Below are 26,628 nucleotides of genomic sequence, written 5' to 3' on the forward strand. Positions count from 1 at the left end.
GTGACTATTTTAACGCAATTTTCCTAAAAACCAAACGTAACGCAGAAGAATCCGCAACGAACAAAAACACCACACTCTTAAAGACAGGTCCAAGTCTGCCCCTGCATGGTCCTGCCTTAATTCCCAGGCCAACTTCTAATAAAACTTCATTTACAAAAACAAAGCAGCTGACCTGTGGGCCACAGTTTGCCAATTAAAAAAATATTGCTTTAAAACGAGTGATTACTGAGTTTGGAGTGCCCTAAGCACATGCCTCCCTTGTCTCACCCTAGTTCCAGCTCTGGATGGCACCGGGGAGAAGTAGATGAGTTAACACAGGTCACGTTCTCAGCACGGTGTCTGGCTCAGAGTAAGGACTCACAACAACATAGCAACAGGAATTGAGGCGCATGCTTTTTAAGAAATTAAACCCAGGGACAAACAAAAAATTCATGTTCTACCATGTTTAGAAGGCAGCAAGAAACCTTAATCAGAGGAGAGCATGAGGGTAACATCTTGATTTCTGTACTCTTCACTGGAGATTTTATAGCTACACTGACTAAGGATCAAGAGGACGCAGCTTTTCCCAGTGCCCAAGCTGGAACTTGCCTATCTCTTGCATGAAGCTGTAGCTTGCTTAAAGGGATCCCAGGAAACTTGGCATTCTCAGTATTTCTCCTGTGTTTTCACCCATCATCAATTACCCCATTGCCTGCACTCAATAGCCCAGCTCAGGGGTCAGCAAAAGATGGCCCTCCAAATCATGGCCTGCTTTTTGTAAATAAAGTTTTATTGGCACACAGCTATACCCATTCACTTACCTGTTATGTACGGCTGCTTCGGTGACAATGGCAGAGTTGAATGATTGTGCCACAGAGGTGAACAGAGCTGAGTAGTTTCAACAGAGACTAAGGCCAGCAAAGCCCCCCAAATTTACTATCTGGCCTTTTACTGAAAAAGTTCGCCAACCCCTGGTCCAGGTGATGTCAAACTGCAAACATATTCATTAATCAATTTCCCCTTTCAGATCCATATTGACCTTGCGAAACAGAGCTGGGTGCAGAAACCATGTCAGCGGCCTCTTACCTACTATGGCTGCTTCCCAGCTTTATTTGGTGACTAGCTGTATATTTTAAGTCTCATCCTCATTTTATAAAGTTTTGTTGGAACACAGACATGTTCTTTTTCTTATAGTCTGGCTGCTTTTGTGCAGAGAGTTTAGTCACAAAGGAGACCTAATGGCTCCATAATGCCTCAAATATTTACTATTTATATTAAATATTATCTGATCCCAAACTTTTTGCTGACCTCCACTCTACTGGGCAAGCAAATTTGCTAGGTGATACCAGCGTGGATCCAAGACCCTTGATGCCCATACAGCTGTGAAAAAATGTCTTCTAAAGAGGCTGATATTTTTCCTGTTTATCTGAAGAGCTATAACACCAGAAGTACAAGCAACGTCTATACGATTTCGATCTATCGGTTCCCACTTGAAAGGTCAACAGCCCTTCTGTTACTAGAACAGAAACACAGATAAGACTCTTTGACAAACGGCAGAACGGTGACTAAAGAATCTGTACAATGCACCAGCATTCAGTAACAAAACACTTCTGAACAACCAAAAATAGCTCTAGAGCAAAGAAATGATTAATTCTCTCTGCTATCATTTCCATCTTTTCTTCTCACAAAAAGATCCAACAGTGCGTTATAACTCGCCTGAAGTCAGACTTAAACGGAATCAGATTTGTTCAAACAAAATTTCTAAAATAAATTCTGTACCTCTATTTTGTAAGTGACATAGTCCCCTGCATACAATCTATAAAAAAATGTTTTCACATCCTTGTTTCTAGTGTATCAAAAACAATGGATCTATTCAATGTTTTAAAAGCACAGATGTTTAGCTTGATGAGGGCACACAAGAATTTGTATTAAACAAAGACTGTATTTGAAGAAAAGAACAAAGCAACTTTGGATAAATTATATATCCACCGGCATTCCATGGCCTCCTAAGTTTCCGTCAAGTGAAATGTCCATTTACAAGAGGTTTGGGGTTTCTCGTTTGTTGGTTCAGCAAACACCAAGGGCTTACCGTGATGAAGACACTAGTCTCAGGCTTTCCCACGCATCATATGTCCCAGAACCAAGCCCAGGACCCACTGGGCCCCTCATCTCTTTTTATGAACCCAAGTAGGCCAAGGTTGAATTTCACAACACACACAATTACAGGCTGAGCTAGCGTCAGCTTGATCTTTGGCGCCACCTACAGATCAAACTGCATTTCGCTTCACTACAGCACTAAGACACAGATCTCCTACGTGCATTTACAGAGAAATTACTACGGGGCCGGGGCAGCACCACAGAACCCCACACCATAACCTGTCTATGGAAGACCATAAAAATGGAGTGCCCCTCTTACACCATTCTACAGATGAGCTTGCCTTTTTATTATAAGACAACAGATAAAAGGAACCACACAAAAAACGTATTAGGCGAATACTCATAAACCACCACCCAGGTTAAGAAATAGAACTTTTCCGGCCACCCCAGACCCTCCAGGTACCCCGCCATCACCTTCACCTTTCCCGCTCTACAGATGAGCGTAGTATTAGTTTTTCCATGTGGTCTAATTAGTTTCATAATACCATCGGAGATGGACTGGTTTTAGAACTGGAATCCATTGCGAAGAAACTATCCCTATTGGAGGGAGCAGTGCTCGATGGACGCCCCCAACCTTGGAACCGAGACAACCTGCTTAGACGATTCTTGGAGGGAAGACAGGGACACGGATGGGGGAGGGTCTCCACAGCGTTGCCTTGGCGCCTGCCTGCCCTCAGGCCACGGTGACTGGGGCCACGGCCTCGCTGGAGCAGGTGTCCCCTCAGCTGGTGACTCAAGTCTGGCTCGAAGGCCTGAGTGCAGAGGGCCGGGCAGGGGCACGTGTCTGGCATTCCGGACGGCCGCCCACCCTCTCCGGCGGAACTAGAGGCACTGGCTGGGCTCCAGGGACGTCTCGAGCTGCCCCACGGAGACCAGGGTGCCCAGCTGCCCCGAGGCACTGCTCTCGGGCGGGAAGGTGACCAAGCCCGAGCTCTTGTTCTCACTGTGGTCACTGTGCTGCTTCTTGTGGCACCGCAGAGAGTCGCCCCTGACAAAGGAGGCGCCGCAGGTCTCGCAGCGGAAGGCCCGCTGGGTCACTATCTGGGCCACGTGCTGCCCACCGCTCTCTCGGGGCCCCTCCCTGCCCGGCGGGGCCCGGTTCTCTGTTTTGGCCTCGTCCCTGTGCACCTTGTCGATGTGCTTGGCCAGGCTGCTGGGCCGCTTGGTGTCGAAGCTGCAGAAGTCGCACTTGAAGGGGCGGTCCTTGCAGTGGACCCGGCTGTGCACGCGCAGGGCGGCGGCGCTGGAACAGGAGTAGCTGCACTCGGGGCACTTCTCGGGGTGGTCGGCCTGGTGGAGCCGGCTGTGCTCCAGGAGGTCGGCCCGGTCCCGGCCCTGGAAGGCGCAGTGCAGGCACTTGAAGGTGTGCTTAATGCGGATGTGCGACTTGAGGTTCGCCTTCATGGTACAGCGGACGTCACAGAACTCGCACTTGAAAGGCTTCTCCCCCGAGTGCACGATCATGTGCCTTTTCAAGTCCGAGCTGATTTTGAACTTGGCGCTACAGAGCCAGCACTGGAAGGGGGTGTCCCCTAGCAACGGAAGGTGTGTTTCCATTAGAGCAGGCAGGCAACACAGAACTCCCCCCAAACACACCTCAGAACACCTGGCCGCAGAGAGGTAGCTGGGTCTTTGAACTCCAATGACTTGTCACCTCGTAACACCACCACTTACCACGTATATTAACTCGCTTAATCCTCACGACAATCCCACGTGTGGGTACTACTACCCCCATTTTAATAGATGGGGTAATGGAGGCTCAGAGAGGTCAAGTTATTTGACCATGGCCAAACAGCAGGGATTTGAATCCAGGCATCATGGCATCCAAGTCCACACTCTTCATGACACTTCCGTTTCACATCTAAACTCACTTAACTTGACATCCCAAATTTGGACAGGGAAGGAAGAGGTGTGGTTTATGTTACACACAACTGTTCCAAATCAAGTTAAGACTTATAAATGTGCTCACTTTAGTGTTTGACCTGTATTTTTACATCAGTTAACTGGCTTGTATTATTAAAGTTTTGTAGTTTCACAATGGCAGAATGAATTTTATTTATAAAATTAACTCATGAATATGGCAGCAGGAGAAGACAAATCATGAAATGCCATAGCCTCCTCTGCACTCCCTGGAGGCACTGCTAAGGGTTTAGTTCTTTTGGAGGTTGTTACTTTAAATATCATTGTCAGCTGACTGTATGAAAAGATGAGATTCTTACTTATCCTCCATAACCATCCTTTCCCCAAACTTCTCCTGCATTGTTGGTTGTGATTTTGACTCTTCTAGCCTTACTTTCTAAAATGAGTAACAGCTTCAACTTTTAGTCCATCAGCTTGAGAGGTTTAAGGATTCCTTTCTCTTTGTCACACTACCTTCTCCCTGCTTGAGAAATAGCTTTATTTTTACATTTAAGTTCGGTTTGCATTCTGACTTAATTCCCATGCTTTAACTAGTTGCTTTAAACTTTAGACACAAACCACAGGTAATGTATATTATGACTGGGTATGTGACGTTCATCTGAGCCAAATTCTGCACTGGGATTACGTCCACTTCCTTATAGTGGATAAACGTCCACTTCCACCTGGGCCAGTTGATCGTGTGGCTAGTATCAAGTTCACCTCGATTCTCTTTTTACATTGAAGTATTTTGATTTACAATATTATCTTAGGGTCAAGTATACAACATAGTGATTCAATATTTTTATAGATTATACTCCATTTAAAGTTACTACAAAATAATGGCTATATTTCCTCATGCTGGACAGTACATCCTTGTTGCTTATTTTATACATAGTAGTCTGTATCTCTTAATCCCATACCCCTATCTTGCCCTTCCCTTGATTCTCTTTTCTTACATGCTCACTTGGGGGTCACATTTTATCCTGCTTCTTGGCTTGTGCATTGAGCGAAAAAAGAATCTCACCATCATCTCAAAAGCCATCCAGTCTCTTAATTATGTAACATTTTACATGGAATTTCTTAGGGATTTTGAGTTTCTGATTTGCTGAATTTCCTCTTAACTTTCCATATAAGTATCATCCTGATATTTCCCTTTATTACAACCCCAGTCAGCTTCATTCAGATCTTCACATATCAAATATCTCATGCCAAATTTTGTTTCCTCCCTTGTTTTGCTAGAGTTTATCTTCCAGTAACTTCCACTAGCTTGGTGGCTGTGAGTGAAGTCTCAAGTCCTTGTGCATTGTTGTCTAGTCTACGTTCACACTTGAGATAGTTTGGCTGGGTATAGAAGTCTACATACCAAATCATTTCTTAATTTTGTGGGCACTGTTCCACTATCTCCGAGAAGCCAATATTACTGAAAAGTCTTTCTAGGTATGGATCTCTCCAGCCATTCCCTTTGTCCTGTGTGGCATCTTGTAAGCCCTTTCATCTCTCATGGCCCCCGAGAATTGAAAAATTTTTCTCATTTGATTTTCTCACTTCTCTTTTCTTCCTAGACCTAGTCAGAAACCAGACTTCTATCTTCTTATCATTAGTTCTCCAACTTTTTTCCTGGTCTCTGGGAAGTTTAACTTTATAGCCAGCAACCCTAGTTTCAATTCATACCTCTTTTTTCTGACTACCTTTGCTCATAAAACTCTTCTTGGATGCAACAATTCTGCCGGTGGGTAGATACCAAAGAAAACTGAAAAATTCTTGTAAGTTACCCAAGTACTCTGTTATCTCCAGAATTTGTTATTTGTTAGATTTGGCACATTTCATACCACTCATTTTCTGCAGATGATGAGATAATCCATAGTTGACATTTTACAGTTAGGAAGAGTAGACTGGTTTAAGGATTAGACATAGGTGTCATGGGTTTTACCTGTTACTGGATAGTTTAGACCATTTTGCTAATAGGCTTCAGCTTCTCCTCTGAACTCTGGCCTTTGCAGCCTACATACCAGTTCCAAGTCCAGAACGCTCAACGCAGACAGAAATTGGCTGGAAAGATTGGCTCCCAACACTATAGCTACCTCCCATTTGTCTGCTGGGACACAGTGCTCTTTACTCAATTTTAGATGTCAGTATATGCCTGTCTGCTTGCCATTTTCCATGAATTCACTGGAAATTCTCATTTTACGACTCTCCTTATGAGCCTCCCAATGCCCATTTTTCTGTGCCATGTGGGGTGGGTTGGTTCTATCTTTTTATTTCAACAGGGTCTCACAAAGAAGGGAAGGAAAAGCTTTTCTGCAAAGCCTAACTTCTAGATCTAGAAGTTTGTGACTTGCAGTTACATTCAGGTGATTTTGCTACACGTTTCTGAATTAAGCCACGCAATCAGAGTTTACGTTAAATGACAGAAACACCTAGTTTATACATCAGACTTTTATTGAGATACATCCTTTGCTTCCTGACTGCTGAATTGGATTATCATCCCCAGTGGTATTCTACGTAGTCAAGTTAGAGAACCCAGATGTCAGACTTCCATGTTTTACTGAAAGCTGTTGTCCCGGTAGAAGAAACCACAAACTTCACCATCAACAGAGAAGTTCCAAACTTCTTTACTTACACCCTGAAGTCATTTAAGTTGCTTGTGCTTTAACTAAATGAACGCTAAGGAATTAGAGAACAAGGGAGGCACCGAGGTTTCGAGGCGTGGGACGTACCTGTGTGGGACCGGAGGTGTACGGTGAGCTGGCTGGAGTTGCGGCTGGCGTAGGGGCAGAGCTGGCACTTGTACGGCCGCTCGTCGGAATGTATCCGCAGGTGCTTCTTGAGGCTGCTGCTGTCCACGGCAGCGTAGTCACACAGGTGACACTTGTGGGGCTTCACGCTGGTGTGGCACCGCATGTGCATAGTCAGGTTGTCCTTCCGGCTGAAGCACTTGTCACAGAACTCACACTTGTGGGGTTTGTCTCCTTCAAACACATAAGAAAAGTCAAGGTTTTAAGGGTTTTCTCTACCAAGATGACTGCAGAGAGATGTGACCAAGGTGGTAGCCTGAGCATAGGGGTCTGCTGCTTCCTTCTCACCAAATGCCCAGAGATAGGAAGACGCTGAGGTCTAGATTAGCACACTGGGCAACAAGTAGGTGTGCTATTCACTCATGGCTCAGAACGTTTGAAGGCTCCTGAGGAACAGAGATAATATCAGACTGAGAGAAAATCATAGGCCAAACCTTGTTTGGGAAAACGAGAGTGGTCATAGAAGTACTCAAGATCAGAGCGGGCAGGTGGAAGGGTATTAGAACAGCTTTCTGGCTCACTAGTTGATAAAACACAGGGAGAATGGTCAGGTTGACCCTTCCCTTGCTTGTACTAAACCACAAGCAGCAATGGTATCTACCTCCCAGGCTGTTAGGAAGTGAGCACGCTTAGGCTGGAGAAACAATGTTAAAGGCCCCAAGTACCTAGAGGTACCCCGGAGAGCAGAGAACCCCAAGCCCAGAACATTGCCGCCACATAACCACTCCAGACTGATCATATCCAAATAAAAGTCTACCCAATAACCAAATGCTTGGGGAAAGCCAGAACAGAAAGACATGCCTAACTCAAGAACCTGAAGTTAGAGAAAATAATTATTTCAACACTAAAAACAGACATGGATTTTTTTTTTTTTTAATTAAAAAAATTTTTTTGGCCACACCACCCAGCTTGCGGGATCTTAGCTCCCCAACCAGGGATCAAACCCGGGCCCTCAGCAGTGAAAGTGTCACATCCTAACCACTGTACCTCCAGGGAATTCCCCAGACATGTGTCTTAAGATGGCTTACCTAGAGTCATGGTGGTACAGTGTCAGAAGCCTAGGAATGATGAGATCTTAAAGCTTTCAGAAAAAAAAAAAAAAAAAAAAGCCCAGATGAGCACACAACTCCTCAGACAACACTGGGTGGTAGCAAGATGGGAACAGTATCTGCAAAGTTCCACAGAAATTATATCCTGTACTTGAACTAGCATTCCATGGGAAGAAAAAATAAAGCCAGTTGACAGATGACGCAGGGTATCACACTTGAACCATGTACGTCAGAACAACAAAAAGGTAAGTGGATAAGATGTGGGCTTTAAGTAATGAAATGGAAAGTCCTGCTTCCAAACCACCGAAGACAGCCAATCATAAAAAAAAAAAAGGGATACAGGGCTTCCCTGGTGGCGCAGTCGTTGACAGTCTGCCTGCCGATGCAGGGGACATGGGTTCGTGCCCCGGTCTGGGAAGATCCCACATGCCGCGGAGCGGCTGGGCCCGTGAGCCATGGCCGCTGAGCCTGTGCGTCTGGAGCCCGTGCTCCGCAATGGGAGAGGCCACAACAGTGAGAGGCCAGCATACCGCAAAAAAAAAAAAAAAAAGGGGATACAACAGAACACAAAATGAGGTAAAAATCAAACTAAACATCACTTAGTACAAGAAACAAATGGATTAAATTTCCTATTAAAAATGTCAATTACATTTTTTAAAAATCAGCTTAATGCTCTTAAGATACCCAAATAAAAATGGCAGAGAAGTAGAAAAGGATAGAAAAATACTCTAGGAAAATGCTAAAAGACATCAGAAATATCAATATTAGGCAAAACAAATCATGGTGAAAGCCACTAAAAATTTTATACTGAGGAGACAGAACTCACTAAGTAGGTGTGAATCAGACTTATGAATCTAACACAGTTTCACAAAAGGTTTTTCAAAGAAAAGCTTGCAAATTGTAGGACATGTTTTAAAACAACTTTTGCTCAAGAATCGAAATCCAATTACAAACTCCCAAGAGATGAACAGGGGGAGCTCCATGTATCAAAGCCCATAGCCTAGTCAGTTTCCAGAAGAATGTCTGTGAATTTCAGGTCATTTTAAACAAAAGGCTGAAAGCAAGCGCACCATTTGCAACTCAAGAAACTAGAAGAAATGAACAGCACTTGGATCAATAAAAACAAAAAATGGCTGTTAAAAGGGGAAGGTTTGCTCAAAGAAAAGGTACCAATAGGCCAGGGTTTTCAATCCCACCACTACAACCATTTGGGGCCAGGTGATTCTTTGCTGTGCCCTGTCCCGTGCATGTAAGATGTTTAGCAGCATCCCTGACCCTTTCCACTAGATGCCAGTAGCACCTTCCTCCCCAGTTCTGAGAGTCAAAAATGTCTTCAGATATTACCAAATGTCCTGGGGGGAGGGGGACAAAATTGTATCTGGCTGAGAACCATTTTAATAGACATTGGAAGGGAGAAAGTGGACAAGAAATAGACAAACGCAATCATGATTATTAAGTAGGCCTTTACCCCAATCAGTTTAGAAGACTCAATAAAATGGTGATCATCCAGGAAGATATAAAATTACAGTCTGAATCAAGAAAGAAAATGGAGCGATACCATTTAGAAAAACTGCTATGTCAGAGATGTACCCCAAGGTAAATTGTTTAATGTTCAAATAGTCACTGTCGTTCCCAGGAGAATTATGCTGCATGGTCCCATCACTGCAGGCTTGGACATGTGACTGGCTCTGCCCAATGGAAGAGGAGCAAAACGGATGAGTTACTGTTAGGCAAATGCTTTTAAGAGCCAGTGCCTTGGGAATTCCCTGGTGGTCCAATGGTTAGGACTCCTGTTCTATCCCTGGTACAGGAACTAAGATCCTGCAAGCCACTCGGTGTGGCCAAAACAAAACAAAAACAAACAACAAAAAACAGCCAGTGTCTGGTTGGCTACACTCGCTTCTCTTGCCCAAGATGGCCTGTAACATTCCCAATCAGGGTTTTTTTTTTAAGTATAGTTGATATACAATATTATATTTCAGGTGTACAACATAGTGATTCACAATTTTAAAGGCTATATTCCACTTATAGTTATTATAAAATATTGGCTTGCTTTATTCCCTGTGAAGAGCAGGGTTTCTTTTTTTTTTTTTTTAAATGAATTTATTTATTTATTTTTGGCTCTGTTGGGTTTTCGTTGCTGCGCGCAGGCTTTCTCTAGTTGCGGTGAGCTGGGGCTACTCTTCATTGCAGTGTGCGGACTTCTCATTGCGGTGGCTTCTCTCGTTGTGGAGCATGGGCTCTAGGTGTGCGGGCTTCAGCAGTTGCAGCATGTGGGCTCAGGAGTTGTGGCTCACAGGCTCTAGAGCACAGGCTCAGTAGTTGTGGCGTATGGGCTTAGTTGCTCCACGGCATGTGGGATCTTCCTGGAGCAGGGATCAAACCTGTGTTCCCTCCATTGGCAGGCGTATTCTCAACCAGAGCAGGGGTTCTTATTTTGGGCCTCATGGATACAATTTAGGGGATCCAAGACGTTGCATGAGAAAGGATTAAATTTTTATCTCCATTACCTCTAACTGGAATTTAGCATTTCCTCCAATTATGGATGTAGTCAATAAACCATAATAATAGTACCCAAGACCTCCATTAATAGACATGAGCCATGTTCAGACCACATTCTACTTGCTGTAGTTCTCAGTATCCTTTATGCTCATCACTACTTCACAATTAAGATAGTAGACCAGGGCTTCCCTGGTGGCGCAGTGGATGAGAGTCCGCCTGCCGATGCAGGGGACACGGGTTCGTGCCCCGGTCTGGGAGGATCCCACGTGCCGCGGAGCGGCTGGGCCCGTGAGCCATGGCCATTGAGCCTGCGCTCTGCAACGGGAGAGGCCACAACAGTGAGAGGCCCACGTACCGCAAAAAAAAAAAAAAAAAGCTAGTAGACCAGCCACTGGATCTGAAAATTAACTGCAGAGCTTCAGTGCTTCTGTGCCAGCGAATCATCTGGGGGTGAGGAGGTCTCATTAAAATGCAGATTTTTTCACAGTTTTGAGATATAATTGATATATGAAATTGTGTAGGTTTAAGGTATATGATGTGATGATTTAATACATGTATATCATGAGAAATGATTACCACAATAAGGTTACTTAACACCTCCATCACCTCAGTTTCCATTTTGTGGTAAGAACATTTCAGATCTATTCGTAGCAACTTGCAAGTATATAATACAGAATTGTTAACTACAGTCACTATGCTGTACATTTGATCCCTAGGACTCATTCCTCTAATAACTACAAGTTTGTACCCTTTAACCAACATCTCCCCATTTCTCAAGCTGAGTTCACAGAAACAAAGTAAAATGCAGTTTCAGATTCAGTGGGCCTGGGTGGGGACTAAGATTCTGTGTTTCTAACGAGCTCCCAGGTGGTGGTGACCTTTCTGGTCTGTACCACACTTCAGAAAAGCCAGGGTTTAGTGTATTAAAATACCACACGATGAACACTTTGACAGCAATTGTACTTAAATATAGTTTAATGTGCTTTTATTATGTTTAAAAATACTGTTCTGCGAAGGGTCCCGTAAGCTTCACAAAATTGCCAGGAGTCCACAGCAAGAAAAAAGGTCAAGGGCTTCCCTGGTGGCGCAGTGGTTGAGAGTCCGCCTGCTGATGCAGGGGACACGGGTTTGTGCCCCGGTCCGGGAAGATCCTACATACTGTGAAGTGGCTGGGCCCGTGAGCCATAGCCGCTGAGCCTGCGCGTCCGGAGCCTGTGCTCCGCAACGGGAGAGGCCACAACAGTGAGAGGCCCGCGTACGGCAAAAAAAAAGAAAGGTCAAGAACGCCTTTATCTGGCGTATTCCAGAGCGGTCTCTCCATCAGCCAGGTCCCGGAGAGTAGACCACAAGGAGCAGAGCTCACACTGACTCTGGGGACACAGGGGTGAGCAGAGCAGGCTTCAGTGGCCACTGAGATGGACACTGTCATCACAGCCTAACCTACACCCTCTCCAGCCTCTGGAAAAAAGTCATAAACAGAGTACTGTGGGCGCGTTCTAACCAATTTTCCAGCAAAAGTGTTTTCGTGTTCAATTGTTTAATCACAGAGGGAAAGAAAAAAATGCCTCAACTCACTTCATGATAGATTAATTCTGATATCAATACCAAGGGAAGAAATAGAGTGGGATAAAAATACAAACATTGGAAGTCACTCTCTTTTATGAGGCTAAACGCCCGAGAACCATCCTAAGTGCAGAACATTTGAAATTCAATCATCATTCTTGATGAAGAAACCCAAACTCAAACCAAAGATGCCCCCAAACCAACTTCAGAAGGCTTGGAATAAAAAAATCTTCTTTAACATGATAAATGATCTCGAGAGAATTCTAAGGACTCGAACCACAAATGGTGTTTAAAAAAATAAATAAAAATAAGGGAATTCCCTGGCAGTCCAGTGGTTAAGACTCAGTACTTTCACTGCCGAGAGTCCGTGTTCAATCCCTGGTCAGGGAATCAGGGAACTAAGATCCCATAAGCCATGCAGCACAGCCCCCCACCCCCCAGAAAAAAAAAAAAAAATCAAGACATTTCATTAGAGTTAAGGGGTAACATATGGATGGTTTACCTTCACCACTACTCTTCACCTCTGACCCAGAGCACCACGGCCAAGGCACTCCAGATCAAGTAGAAAGAGAGGAAAACTCACTCTTTGCATAGGATAATCTACCTGGACAATCCAAAAGAGTGGACTTGAACTATTAGAATAACTAAGACAGCAAGAGGCCTGGAGAGAACACACACAATTCTTCTGAAACTAGTCCTGCTCCTTTCAGCACTCTATCCAGTTCCAACGTCCCCCCTCGCTCCCCCGTCCTTAATCCCAGTCTCCTCCCCAAAGATAAGCACATCCTGGGAGGGTGGGAGGGAGATGCAAGAGGGAAGAGATATGGGAACACATGTATATGTATAACTGATTCACTTTGTTATAAAGCAGAAACTAATACACCATTGTAAAGCAATTATACTCCAATAAAGATATAAAAAAATAAAATAAAATAAAGATTCCACATACAAGTGGAAAAAAAAAAGATAAGCACATCCCCACTTGGAAGGTGGGGAGGCAGGGTGTGGTGGTGATTGAATTAAGTGCCAGGTGATACATGATGCTCTGTCATTCAGTCTTTTTGTTTTTACATCTTTATTGGAGTATCATTGCTTCACAATGGTGTGTTAGTTTCTGCTTTATAACAAAGTGAATCAGTTATACATATACATAAGTTCCCATATCTCTTCCCTCTCACAGTCTTAATTTAGAACTTTCCAGCTAGCCGACTGAGGAAAATACAGTACTCGTTTCTTTTGGACTTTACTCCTTGTGGGATTTTCATGTGAATATTGGCACTTCTACGTCTTAAGTGATCGCTTGTTCAAATCCTCTTCCGTTGGAGTGATCTTTGATTTGTAGGCATCCTGTGTGTTCTGAAGATGAACTCTGCCCCACGTTGCACATTTCTTGTCGGACACTTGTCTTAACTCCTTAATCGTATCTTATTGTAAGCTTTAACTTTAGTCATATTTAATCTGTCTTCTTTGTGGTCTTTGCTAATTGTTTTTGCCTGTCTATCTCCCCCCATAAATTTGTCCTCCTATATTTGCTAGTAAGTCATATACTTTAATATTTAACTTATTTAGTATATTTGAAATCTGAATGGTAAATTTCCCTATTAAAAATGTCAATTATATTTTTTAAAAAGTCTGCTGTAAACCAAAATATGCTAGTTGGCTTGAGAACAAGCGCTTGTGGGACGATTGCACTGAAAACTGGGTGCTTTTCTTATGTTGCACCATTTTGGCCTGAAAGAACTGAAAAAACCATGATTATTTTCAGATTTGGTATTTGGCAGATGTTTTCTAAAATATGAACTAAGTGAGACTGTCGTGTCAAGGAACGTTACTGATGATACTGTGAGGTTAACTTTTGGATTCTAAAAGAAAAGTTCAGATTTCAGAACATATATCCCCATTACCCTGGGCCCGCAGCATCCTAGTTCTTAGATACTTCTGATGAGATTGGTAATATTAAATGTGATTTTCTCCTATGGTTACAATGAAATGGGTCAACATTTGGAACAATTATAAAAGTTAGTAAAACCTACATTTTCCCAGACGTCCAGTGTATGACTGTCAAATCAAGCCTGGGTAGGAGCCATTCAAAGTGGAAAACAAACTAATGAATGGATTTTAACTTAACAGTTTGAAAAATTTATGGATATGACTGCAAATTCTATACAGCAACTAGTCTTTAACAAACTATCATTTGTTGTATTTTGGTGTAGTATTATCTGAAAAGGTTATCAAAATACTCCTCCAGGGCTTCCCTGGTGGCGCAGTGGTTGAGAGTCCGCCTGCCGATGCAGGGGACATGGGTTTGATGCAGGGGACACGGGTTCGTGCCCCGGTCCGGGAAGATCCCACATGCCGTGGAGCGGCTGGGCCCGCTGAGCCATGGCCGCTGAGCCTGCGCGTCTGGAGGCTGTGCTCCGCAACGGGAGAGGCCACAACAGTGAGAGACCCGTGTACTGCAAAAAAAACAAAAAACAAAAAACAAAACAAAACAAAAAACCTCCTCCATTTCCAATTACATTATATGAGAGGCCAGATTTTCTTCATATCCTCCAAGGAACACATGGCAATAGACTGTATACTCGAATAGAGGGATGAGAATCCAGCTATTAAGACAGGTTTGCAAATGTGTATACAATGTCACTTATCACAGTTTTGGAAAATAGTTACTTTTCATAGAAGTGTTTATATATAATGAGCTTACTGGTTTTTAAAAAAAATTTTTTTTAATTTACTTTTTTTTTGGCCACGTGGTACAGCATGTGGGATCTTAGTTCCCTGACCAGGGATTGAACCCGCACTCCCTGCACTGGAAGTGTGGAGTCTTAACCACTGAACCATCAGGGAAGTCGTCTACTGTTATTTTTAAATGAATAATGTTTTAAAGCTTTCATTCTAACTTTTAATGCAGTAACTGTCGATAAAAAAAAACTCTTTGGGGATCTTCAATTTTGAAGTGTAAGAGATCTCAAACAGTGGCTGGGAAATCAATGTTCTACCCATTTGGCAAAAGTCCCTAAGTGATGAGCCATACATATACTGCCATCCTTGCCTCCCACTAACAGCTGCGTCAGAGATGTCATTTGGTCTATATTAGTTCTTTTTCTTGGTAATAGAACCTTCTCTTTGTAGCTGGGCACTTGCCACACAGATTGAAGATTTCACGCTCCCGGCCTTCATTTCCACAGCTAAGAGTGGCCATGTGACTAAGTTCTGGCCAAATGGGCGTCAACTCAAATGATGTGTGTAACTTCTAGGATGTGCCTTTAAGGTGCAGTCAGCCATCTCAGACCACACCAATGAGAGCTACATCACTGGGATATCAAAGCAACAAAAGAAGAGCCCGAGTCCCTGAAACCATGGGGCCCGGCCACCATGCCTGGACTGTCACAGGACTGAAATACTTTGCTTTTATGCAACCTTTAGCTGCTTCCTCACTACTCCATGAGTCACAAGGGATACTACTTCTGGGTCATGCCCAGAGAGAAAGATGCTGTGAGCACCCCAGGCCCCACTCCTACCTTCCACTGGGTAAGAGATTCAGAGAAGTAGAGCAATTGCCCTGGATCCAGAGAAGCAGCTCAAGTGTATACCTACCAGAGAAGCACGGGTCTGCCCTACATATGCATCCCTGACTCAGTGAACCCCACCAAGGACAGGGCCTTGCCTTATACTTTCTGTATCCCCATCACGCTCTGTATCACCTCAATAAAACATCAATCCAGCCCCTGCCTAGCTCTCTAGGTCCACCTGGTACTGTTGACATTGGGGCCTGACAGTTCTTGTAGGGCCTGTCCTGTGCATTGCAGGATTTCTGCAGCACCTCTGGCCCCCACCCACTAGATGGCAGTAGCACCGCCCCAATGGAGGATTGCTCAGTTATCCTCAGGGCAGAGTCACCCACTTTGAAGTTGCCTAGCCAGGCCACCCTGCTGGGGAGGAGGGGGGGTCATCTTTGTTCAAATGGCTCCCACAGTCTGCATGCTCTCACCGACATCATCCTGGCAGCCTTGCCTTTCAAGGCTTCACTAGGAGGCCTTTCACGATCCACCCTTCCCAGGCAAAGTTGAGCCTTTGTTCTCTAGTTTCCATAGCACGACGCCCATTTCCAGTAGAGACTGGTTGTCCAGAAAGCTGTCTTCTTAATGATGGAGCTTCAGGGTTTTAGCTGGGTGTACGGCTGCCCTTCTTGAAGCCATTTTCCAGCCCCACTTCGTGCCTGATGTGGCCACGGCTGAGTCCGCTCATCATACCGCTAAGTCACAGGGGATGCTGCTTCTGGGGCATGACCTGAGGGGAGGCATGCTGTGAGCCCTTCCTCCTGCTTCTTTTTTCCACTGGTTGAGAGACTGAGTTCTAGAGCAGCTGCCTTGGACCAGGAGTCGAAGCTGTATGTTTAGGCTGCCAGCTATTCCAACAGCTGTGGATTATTTACTTCTTAAAATTGTACTTGAGAGAAATAAATCTGATTGTGTTCCAGTCACTTAGTTTGGTTTCTCTGAGAGCAAAGACATCAGTATCCCAACTCATACAGGCTACTATAGAGTCTACACTAGAGACCAGAGGGTGGCAAAGTTTATGGAAAGAACCAGAGAGTATAATACATCTTAGGCTTTGTGCAACACGCAGTCTCCAGGAACTACTCAATAACCCCACTGTGGGGCCAGAAAAGTTATTTTTCATAAAATTGTTAATATGTAATGGGCTTACTGTTACATTATTGGTAACAAAGCAGCCACAGATAACAGTTAGACAAATGGACATGATAACAGGCCGTACGCAGTGTGCAGAGCCTGGTTCGTGATCACGCATTCCTTTGCTCCAGCACGTATGGTTTCTCTGTATTCTTAGCAGCTGGCTGCTCTGAAGGCACCTTCGAGAAGCAACTTCACTGCTCTTATCTAAGGTTCCTATGGCCACAGGGCCTCTGTGTCCCCCTCCCCTGCCTCCACCCACCTCCCCAACTTCACCTCACACCCATCCTGCTTCTGCTCCCTCCAAGCCTTTGCACCGTGGTTCCCTCTGCCTGGAACCCTTCCTTTCTCCTCATCTGGTTACTCAGCCATCTTTCTGTTTTTCTCTTTTTTCTTTTCACCATGCAGCACGCAGGATCTAATTCCTGGACCAGGGATCGAACCTGCGCCCCCTGCAGTGGAAGCACAGAGTCTTAACCACTGGACCACCCGGCAAGTCCCTTAGCCATCTCTCACAGTTTAACTTGAGAGTCTCTTCCTCCGAAAAGCCTGTCATCACCAGCCCAGATCAAATCCCCTACTACAGTCCCGGTACTTTTCCCCTTGCCTGTTACTTACCATTATTGCCTTCGTGACTTTTTAGGTCCCAGACCCTCCCACTAGACTAAGTTTCATGAGGCAGAGAGACTGTTTCTGTCCTGCTTGCCACTATAGGCCCAGCACTTCGTTCATATCCACATCCTCGGGTTTTTTCAACACTCAAGTTTTGAACAAATGAATGGATACCTACCAGTGTGGATTCTTAGATGGCGGTCCAAATCTTTCATGCCATGAACAGTTTTGAAGTGGCAACCTAGAAAAGAAAAACAGGTTCCCTTAATATAAATAACCTCAAAGAGGAAAGCTACCAGGAATTTGAAATTCTGGCAAGTCACGTGCTGAGTCAGTGAGTGAACTTGATGCTGAGCTCCTGTGACCGAGCCCCGTACAGAGAAGGGGCTCAGCGCCTCGAGTTTGCTCTTACCTGGATAGCAGCAGTTGAAGGTCCTCTCCCCAAGGGTTGCTGTTTGTTCCTTTGACTCAGAGGGAAGAGCTGTGACAGGGGCTTTCTGGGTATCACTGCTATCAGCGGAGGGACAAGTTGGTTTTTGAACATCTTTATCTAGTTCTGAAGCTGAAATTGAGACAATAAGTGTTCCTTAATTTCTCAAATATGAGCACCACGGTAAGTCTTATAGCAGGTTTGGGCTTATTTCACCTACCACCCCCGCCACACCACAAAAAAAACAAAAACAAAACCCCAAACATCACAAGTTAGAAGCCATGAACACTCTGGTCTTAACAATCCTCTTCCTCTTTACCAATTTCCAGGAAGTACAGGGGACAAAGGAACACAGTATCGTGACAGGGACCCAACTGCCAAGATCCAGACTGCAAAACTTTGCAGCAGTGCTTCTCGAACAACGTGGGGAAGACCTGGTACATAGAATAATTTCCAATCCGTCAGACCAGTATTTTTTTTTTTTTTTGCTGTACACGGGCCTCTCACTGTTGTGGCCTCTCACGTTGCGGAGCACAGGCTCCGGACGTGCAGGCTCAGCGGCCGTGGCTCACGGGCCCAGCCGCTCCGCGGCATGTGGGATCTTCCCGGACCAGAGCACGAACCCGTGTCCCCTGCATCGGCAGGCGGACTCTCAACCACTGCGCCACCAGGGAAGCCCAGACCAGTATTTTTTATAAAATAAAGACAAATTATGAGAAAAGTGGAATAAGACAATAAAAGCCCAAACATTATTAGATATGACAGAATGGTGGATGTCGAGCTGTCTTTAAGTGCTTACTCTCCACTTCTGAATTTATTTTGACTCAACTCAGTAACAGGTCACAGACCACACTTCAAGTGCCACTGCTTTCCAGGACAAAATGCCACTGTTTCAACTTGAAAGATGGAGGAGGAGAAAGAAAAGTCAGAGACTAAAAGATTTGAGATGGTCTGTAGTATCAGGACCTTTTTGGATCCCAATTTAAACATATTGTAAAAGCCATTTAAGACCATGGGAAGTGCAAACACTAACTGAAAGTTTGATAAGGGAATTTTTTTTATAAAGGTGTGAAGATGAAATTAAAGTTTTAAAAAGCATTTTAATAGTTTACAAATGGCTGTTTATAAATTGTATATGTCTGATGTGCTTCAAAATAATCCAGGGAGGGGAATGGCTGCACAGAAGAAACGATTGGCCACTGTAACTAGTTGTTGAAACTGAGCATCTAGTCCACGAAGTTCATTGTATCATTCTCTCTGTTAGTAAGGCTAAGCTAGGTGAAACTGTTGTTTTTGTGGGCCAAAATGATCAGATAATTTCATAGGGTTCAATCTAATATGCAGGTTTAAAAATTTCTATAACAAAGCCTAAGTACTCCTAGAAGATTGTAAAGTGATTTCTCTCCAAATAGATTTAAGACCAAGGTAAAAAGAGGTGCTGTCAATACCTTAAGTTGTTTTTTTTTTTTTTTTTGCGGTACGCAGGCCTCTCACTGTTGTGGCCTCTCCCGTTGCGGAGGACAATCTTAAAGAATATATTAACTAGTTTATGAATTACAGGCCAAGGTCAGGGACTTTTGGCCCCAGTTATAGAAGGTGGATTCCATCTTTCTTGCTAGGTTTGTTAAGGTAAACCTTCTTGCCATGAGAAGCTGTAGAACACACTGATAAGGGCTTCAGTTCCAAGCATAGGGTATGATTAGCCACGTGCTAGCTGTGTGACTATGGGCAACTTAAGTAAACTGAGGCTCAGAAAGGTTATCTGTAAAAAGGTATCACTGACCTGCCTCAGAGTTAAGAGATGAACCATGTAAATTCTTGGTACAGTGCCCGGCCTCCACTGAGTCAATGCTATTACAGGGCTTCAGGTAAAGGACTGCAGCTATCACATCCAAGCAGCCCCTTAACAGGGTCTGAACTGACCTAGTCCCGTAGCTTTCAACTGGGGGTCATTCTGCAATACCCGGGGACGTTTTTGATTGTCATGATCACGTGCACACGTTTGCGATGGTGGCACCTAGTGGGCAGAGGCCAGGGACGTTGCTAAACATCCTATGATGCACAGGACGGCCTCCACACCTACATCAGAATCACCTGAATTGCGGGTTAAATGTAGTTTCCAAAGCCTCATCCAGACTTAACTGGGGGTGGGCCCAGCAACCTGCATTTTTAAAGCACTCCAAGTGATATCCTCATACTACTCTTTAAGCCTTTGCTACTCAAACGGCGGTCCTCAGAGCACTAACACCAGCGTGACCTGAGAGCTTGTTCGAAATGCAGAGCCTCAGGTCCCAGACCTACAGAAGCTGCACTTTAACGAGGTCCCCAGGTGATGCCTATGCTCATGAAAGTGGCAGACGTGTCACTCCAAGGCAGCACTACTCAAAAAACCTGTGCATCGCAATCACCTGGAGGGCTTGTTAAGGTACAGGTGGCTTGGGCTCCGCCTCTGCAGTTCCTGACTCAGTAGGTCTGGAGTGGGGCTGGCAATTCTTCATTTCTAACAAGCTCCCAGCTGATGCTGTTGGTCTGGGGACCACATTTTGAGAATCTCTGCTCTTCCAGAAGAGATACTGGCTCGGAAGAGATGCTGCTCAAGGCCGCAGGGCTAGATGGTTTCAGCCAATTAGAACCCACACTTGCCAGATGTGAAGTCCATCACTCTGCCCCTCAGAGGAAGACACAAAACCTAGCATTGTTTAGCAATTCACATGTTAAAGAAAGCCATTAAACTATTGAGGGTTTTTAATCCCACAGAAACCAAGGAAGACTGAAAAGCTGAAATCCAAGTGAGAGGCTGTAAAGCACAATGATTTAGCAAACTGACTGGGAAGCCAGGTGATAAGTTCCAAATTCCAATTCTATCCTTTACTAGCTGTGTGACCCTGAGTAAGTTACTCAACTTCCCTGTTCCTCAGTTTCCACATCTGTAAAATGAGGATTATGGCCCCCATCTCACAGGTTTAGATGAAGTTCTTTAATGTATATACGTAAAAGAACCTTATACATAAGTCAGCACTATATAAATGTTACTGGTTTTATTCACTGATGTGTACACACACGAGCCACCGGATTCTCAGGGAGTGGAAAACACACTGAGCAATGCAAGTTTGAAGGCTTGAAGGCAGAGGGGAGATGGATGGGTTAAAGCTATCAGAAAACTGTGCCCAAGGCTATAAAGGGTCACTATGGCAGACTATGGCAGAGGCATGCAGAGCTTCTAAAGGCACCTTCCTCCTTCAATTTTAAGCATCCAGGAAAGCAAGGAAGGTCAGAAGCCTACTCTCTTGAGAAAGGTACAGCTGGGGCAGAGGCTCTTCTAGTCTGAAAGATGGGGTTGGGGCCACATCTGACAGAACTCAGTTTAGCACAGCGGCCATTTTAACCCTTTGTTGATGTTCCTTTGGTAAGGCTGTTTTCCTGCCCCTCTTATGATTGAAGTGATTGAAGTCTACCAACTGACCTGCTCTGTTCTGTCTCCTCCAAAAGAGGTGAGTTGCAAAGCCATCTGCAAATTAAGACTGGCCCAACCTTAAAAAAAAAAAAAAAAAATGGCGGGCTTCTAACTCAGCATCATAACAGACCTAAAACGCATGGAGGGGGAACATCAGTTGCAAGACTGCTTTTCCCTCCAGCGGCAGCTGGTGTGGAGGTGCCCTGGCACCCACAGTGCTGCACAACACAGAGCACCCTCCCCAACCTCTCCAAACACAGGGCAAGGCTCCAGGAGGTGCCCTCCAAGCGCTATCTGCAGGAAGAAAAAGCAGCCCGTGGCACTCACTTTGAACAGCCCGGGTTTACTCAGGAATTGTCTTTTATAATCGCTTCCCCCAAAGACTCAACATCCCCAATACCTCCCCAATTCTTTTACAGAGGATCAAGAGAAGTCTTGCTCCCACCCCAGGAACCCCACCCTAGGGTTAGGGTGGAACCCCACTCCGGTTCCACCCACCGATCGCCACTCTAGACCTCGCGCACAAAGACAGGATATTTTGGTTATAGTAGTTCCATCCAGCCAAGCTTTAGGTTTTTTTTTTTTTAAAGAAACTTTATTTATTGGAATAGGTACTAGAGCGTTAATAGGTATAATCCAAAAGTTACTGTGAAAAGTCTCCAACCCCACTCCCCAGCTACCCAGTTCCCTCCAAAGGCAATGTTAAGAGTTTCTTGAAACATTTTGTTTAATTAGCTATTTATCTAAAGGGTTGGTTTTCTTTGGTTTTATTTTTAGGACTGTATTTAAAACTAAGGCGTGATGCCAAACTATTAGCTTAGGAGTGACTTTAAGCTTCTGCTTTCCTCCACTACCTCCTTGGGAGCGTAGCAAAGCCCACCAGACAGACCTGCTGCTGGAAGTCTGATCCTTCTGGCAGAAGAGACTAGATTCCCCTCTCCCTTTCCGAGGCAGGAAAATGCTCGGAAGGGAGAGAAGAGAAGAAAGTTCTGCTAAAACTCCTCTCACTACCCCCTTGCTAAGCAAAAGGCAGCAGCGACCCCCGGGCGGGAGGGGAGGTGGCGGGCAGAGGGACCGTCAAGTAGGAACCTACATTGTCTTACCTGAGTGCAAGATAATCAGAAGGGGAAGCGCCTTAGAAATGCAGAGTCCCCGACTGCACCCCACCCCTGAGATTACAGCAGCGCAGGGGGTGGTGGGAGCCTGACAATTTAGCGAGTTCTCGAAGCTCCCTACTTGCAGGCTCTTCAGAAGCAGAGTCTCCAAGGCCCACCGGGTGAGAAATACTGCCCCGGGGGCCTAGGGTAGTCCGGGGTCCCTAGGCTTCTCCCGGACCCCCTCTAGCCCGGTGGCAGCCGGGGTGAGCCTGTTAAATCCCACCGCGGCACCCCGCTCACTCCCCGCCCCCAACATGGCTCCACTTCGCTTACAGTAGAAGTCAACGTCCTTACCGGAGCCCGGGGCTCCCGTCACTTCTCAAAACCTCAATCGGACGCGCCTCCAAGTTCCAGCCTCGCTGACGCCCGAGGCCTCTGCACTTGCTGTTCCCTCTGCCTGAGTGCTCTTCCCTCGGCCATCTCCACCGCTCGCTCCCTCACAACCTCCAGAGTGTTTACTCGAGGCTGCCCTCCACGGAGAGGCCTTCCCGGGACAACCCCCTCCCAGCTTGAGGTTTTCCCCGGCGCTCCGCGCTAACACACCTCACGCTCCGCCGCTTTATCTCACGTGCCATCTTTCTCGCCTCCACTGGGCCATAAGCTCCAGGAGGGTCGGAATTCTATCCTCCTTGTTCGTTGCTGTGTCTCTCCAGCACCTGGCCCCAAGTCCCAGCAGAAGCTCAGACATTTTACAGACATCTCCCCCCATCCCTCAGGAAAACGCCTGGGGCGCGGGTCTCGGAGCGCCCACCTTCCAGGCGCTCAGCTCTAGCCCAGCGCCAAGGAGGTCGGGCACCCGGGTGCCGGCGCACCCCGAAGACAGCCCCCAAAGGGGTCTCAGAGCATCCTTCCAACGTGTTCGGGAGATGAACCGTCATTTCATAGCGCTTGGGGGGAGGGGGAGTGGATGCAGGAATCCCCTCGGGGAGCGACGTAACTTACCCAAGGAGGGTGAATTTACGAGGTGTGTGTGTGGGGGGGGTGTAACTTACAAAGGCGGGGGCAGCAAAGCCCGAGACCCAGAACTCGGGTTGGAAGCTTCACCCACCCTTCCACGCCCGGCAGCCGGGACCTCGCACCCGCGCGGCTCTGGGGAACGTCCGAGAAACTGCCTCCAGCCCCCCGGGCCGGACGTCCGCAGCACTACTCACCCGGCTCCTCCTGCACCTCCGGGGCCGCCTCGGCGAACTCCTGGCGCTCAGGCTGCGGCTCCTCGAAGCCGAGATGTTGGGGCCTGGCCTGCTTGCGCCGCGACATGGCGTGAGGACCAGGGCTCTGGCGAGTGCCTACGAGTGGCCAGCCTCACACAACCAATTCCCGGAGTTCGGAAATTACCCCCTCCCTCGGCCGAAGCGCGCATGTCCCGGCAATTCTGCTCCTCGGCCGAACGGCGATTTATCAAGAGCCCTGACGGCTGATTGGCCCGGAGCCAAGACCTCGGGCCTCCTGGGGAAGCGCGGTCCACACCCGGGAAGCCCGCACCACCTGGGAAGCTCGTTAGAAATGCAGACTCTCGGGCTCCACCCCAGACTCGCTGAGTCAGAATCTGCGTTTTAACAAGCTCCCCAGGTGACTCGCGCGCACATTTAAGCTTGAGAAACCGTATCTGCATTTTAACGAGATCCCCAGGTGATTCGTTTGCCCATTAAACTTTTATAAGCACGGCTCCCCTCCAATTTAATGTGCGCGCGAATCACTGGGGATCTCGTTAAAATGCAGATTCTGACTCAGTGGGTCTGGGGTGGGGCCTGAGCGTCTGTATTTCTAACGAGCTCCCAGGTGATGCCTTTGCGGCTGCTGCCGCAGAGGCCGCGCTTTTAGATTCTGGCTTAATTGGTCTGGACTGAAACCTGGGCATTGGTGTATATATATTTTAAAAAGCTTCCCCAGGTTATTCTGAAGGGCACCCAAGGTTGAGAAGCACGACCTCCACTCGTGGTTGCATATTCGAATTTAAAATGTAAATGAGGCTACTGCGTCTCCAACGTCAGGGTGAACTTACTGGTCCTGGAAGAGTTGGTTAAAAATGCAGATTCCGGAAGTTTTGGCTTCAGGCGGCGGAGCCCAGGCATCTGCATTTCCATGCAGCATCTCTCCCCCGGACTCTGGCGCCCGGGGCCTGAGACCACACGGAGGAAAGAGGCCTGGGGCCGACAGGGGCGCGGGCCCCGCCCAGCAGGCGACTGAGGCGTGGTCCTCGGGGGGTTGAGCTAATTGGCGTTCGTGCTCAGACTGGCTGGGCCCTTGATGAGACCCGAGGGGACCCCTCCTGGCACCAGGTAAACGACATCCAACAGAGAGCAAGAAAGCCACCTACAAGCCCCAGATGTTTACTTTCTTCCATTGGGGAGTTACTTAAGGCGGGGCTGTGCCCCCAGCTTGCCCGAACCTGAGAGTCACGTGGGGGCCTTGGTTAAAAAAGACCCGTGTTCAGCTCTGAATCCGTGGGGCGGGGACTGGGAATCCGTATTTCTAACATCGCCGCGGTGAGCTTTTCTGCCGTGGCTTGCGCCGGCACTGTGGGGTTTCGCAGCGTCCTGTAATTCACCTTCTGTGAGGTTACCCTTGACAAACCCTAGGGGACTGTCTGCAAGAAGAGCATTTTTATATTTCTTTAAAAAGGAGCCGTTTTCCTCAAACTTCCCGTTGATTTTCAAGTTGTGAATTGATTGTAGGGATGTTTGTGTAAAGCCAGGTGAAGTCACTCAAGGTTAAATTTTCGAGATAAATTTTTAAAAAGCAACTTTTGAAGTTTTCTTTGGTCTGTGTGCATATGTGTCTAGGTACACATATATGTAAAGCCATTTCAAAACATACGTGTGTGCTTCTGTTTATCGTGTGACCTTTTGGAACGTCTCAGAAGGATCTCTAGGGGCCAATGGTTGCCTCTGGGGAAGTTGATGAAGGAAAAGCACCCAGCCGGGAGGTTAGGAGGCATCTGATACCCACTTTTTACTACTTGAGGTGTGTACCTGTGTTTGTATTTGCTATGGATAGAAATAATTTCTTCAGCTCAGGTGCACACAACTGGATTAACCAATCTTTGGTACAAGACCCGTTGTCATCCCTGATCTGTCGCTGACCTGTATTTGTCTGGTTGGTTGTTTGTTGCTTGGCTTATTAAGATACAATTAATACTAGGGAACTCTCTGACCCAAGCTAGGACCTTAACCATAACCTGCATTTCTCATCTATCCCCCTTCATCCCCTCCTCGAATTTAATAGCCATCCACCTAAACCCTTCATTCTTCATTCCTTTGTTTTTGTTTTCTTAGCAAGTCTTTTTTGCACCTACATGTATTCCTTAAGCTTTAATTTTTAAAGAACTTCATGAAAAGGGTATGTAATCTTCCAGTAATTACTCCTCCCCCGCATTTATTATAGTGCTAAGATCATCCAAATTATCACTGTTGTTCAACCAGCTTGACTGATGTGTAATATTCCATGGTGTGAAAATATCACAGTTGGTTCATCTGCCATCCTGTTGATGGGCACTTGGGTTGTTTCCCAGTCTTTGCCACGTGAAAAATGCAGCTATGATCTTTCAAAAAAGTGTCAGTTTCTTAAATGAATGTATACATCGATTGGATTGTAAGTGACTATGTAAGAAATGATGCCACAGTGGAGGCACCAATCTACACTTCCCCCAGCAAGGTAAGAGGTACCGTGGAGTCAAATCCTTTACCACACTCCGTATTGTCAGGTGTCTTAATTTTTGCCAATCAAATTGACATACAATGATATTTCACTACGGTTTTGATTTGCATTTTCCTTGAATATATTTCAACAAAAGGCAAAGTAAATTATCAATATTTTCTACAAATATAATGACAGCAACAGATTAAAACTTGCTTCCTTTTTTGAAGGCACTATTTTAGTATTTTACAATACATCCATTCAATGTTATGGTCCTAAATTAAGTTTATTACCATGTTTGGTTTTTTTTTTTTTCGGTACGCGGGCCTCTCACTGTCGTGGCCTCTCCTGTTGTGAAGCACAGGCTCCGGAAGCGCAGGCTCAGCGGCCATGGCTCACGGGCCCAGCCGCTCTGCGGCATGTGGGATCCTCCCGGACCAGGGCACGAACCCATGTCCCCTGCCTCAGCAGGCAGACTCTCAACCACTGTGCCACCAGGGAAGCCCCCATGTTTGGTTTTAATGGCTTGATTTCAAGGGTTATCACTGAAAAACTGAAGAGAAAAAAAAAACCTCACAGGATATATAGAAAAAAATAAAGTATCATTGGCTATGCTTAAATCATGGTTCTCCCTTTTTAATCCCATTTGCCAGTTTCACAAATTGACTATTTTCTTTGAAATCCAGATCGTAAATTTTCAT

General features: G+C 45.9%; 1 protein-coding gene across 2 annotated transcripts in view; it reads right to left on the reverse strand.

Moving 5' to 3' along the window:
* Window positions 1–2,958: 2,958 nt before the first annotated feature.
* Window positions 2,959–26,628, reverse strand: part of ZFP64 (ZFP64 zinc finger protein) — a 78,199-nt gene continuing 54,529 nt past the window's right edge. Inside the window, exons 1-5 of one of the 2 annotated variants that reach the window (XM_065892119.1) lie at window positions 23,443–23,548; window positions 17,663–17,812; window positions 17,429–17,491; window positions 6,753–7,004; window positions 2,959–3,668 (exon numbers count right to left, since the gene is read on the reverse strand). In XM_065892119.1, the coding sequence (XP_065748191.1) occupies window positions 2,959–3,668; window positions 6,753–7,004; window positions 17,429–17,491; window positions 17,663–17,812; window positions 23,443–23,548 (1,281 nt within the window). Of the gene's footprint in view, window positions 3,669–6,752; window positions 7,005–17,428; window positions 17,492–17,662; window positions 17,813–23,442; window positions 23,549–26,628 lie in introns of those variants that run through there. The other variant, XM_065892117.1, reaches the window with a different exon arrangement.

This window comes from Phocoena phocoena, chromosome 15, assembly GCF_963924675.1.
Source record: "Phocoena phocoena chromosome 15, mPhoPho1.1, whole genome shotgun sequence".
Classification (NCBI taxonomy): Eukaryota; Metazoa; Chordata; class Mammalia; order Artiodactyla; family Phocoenidae; genus Phocoena; species Phocoena phocoena.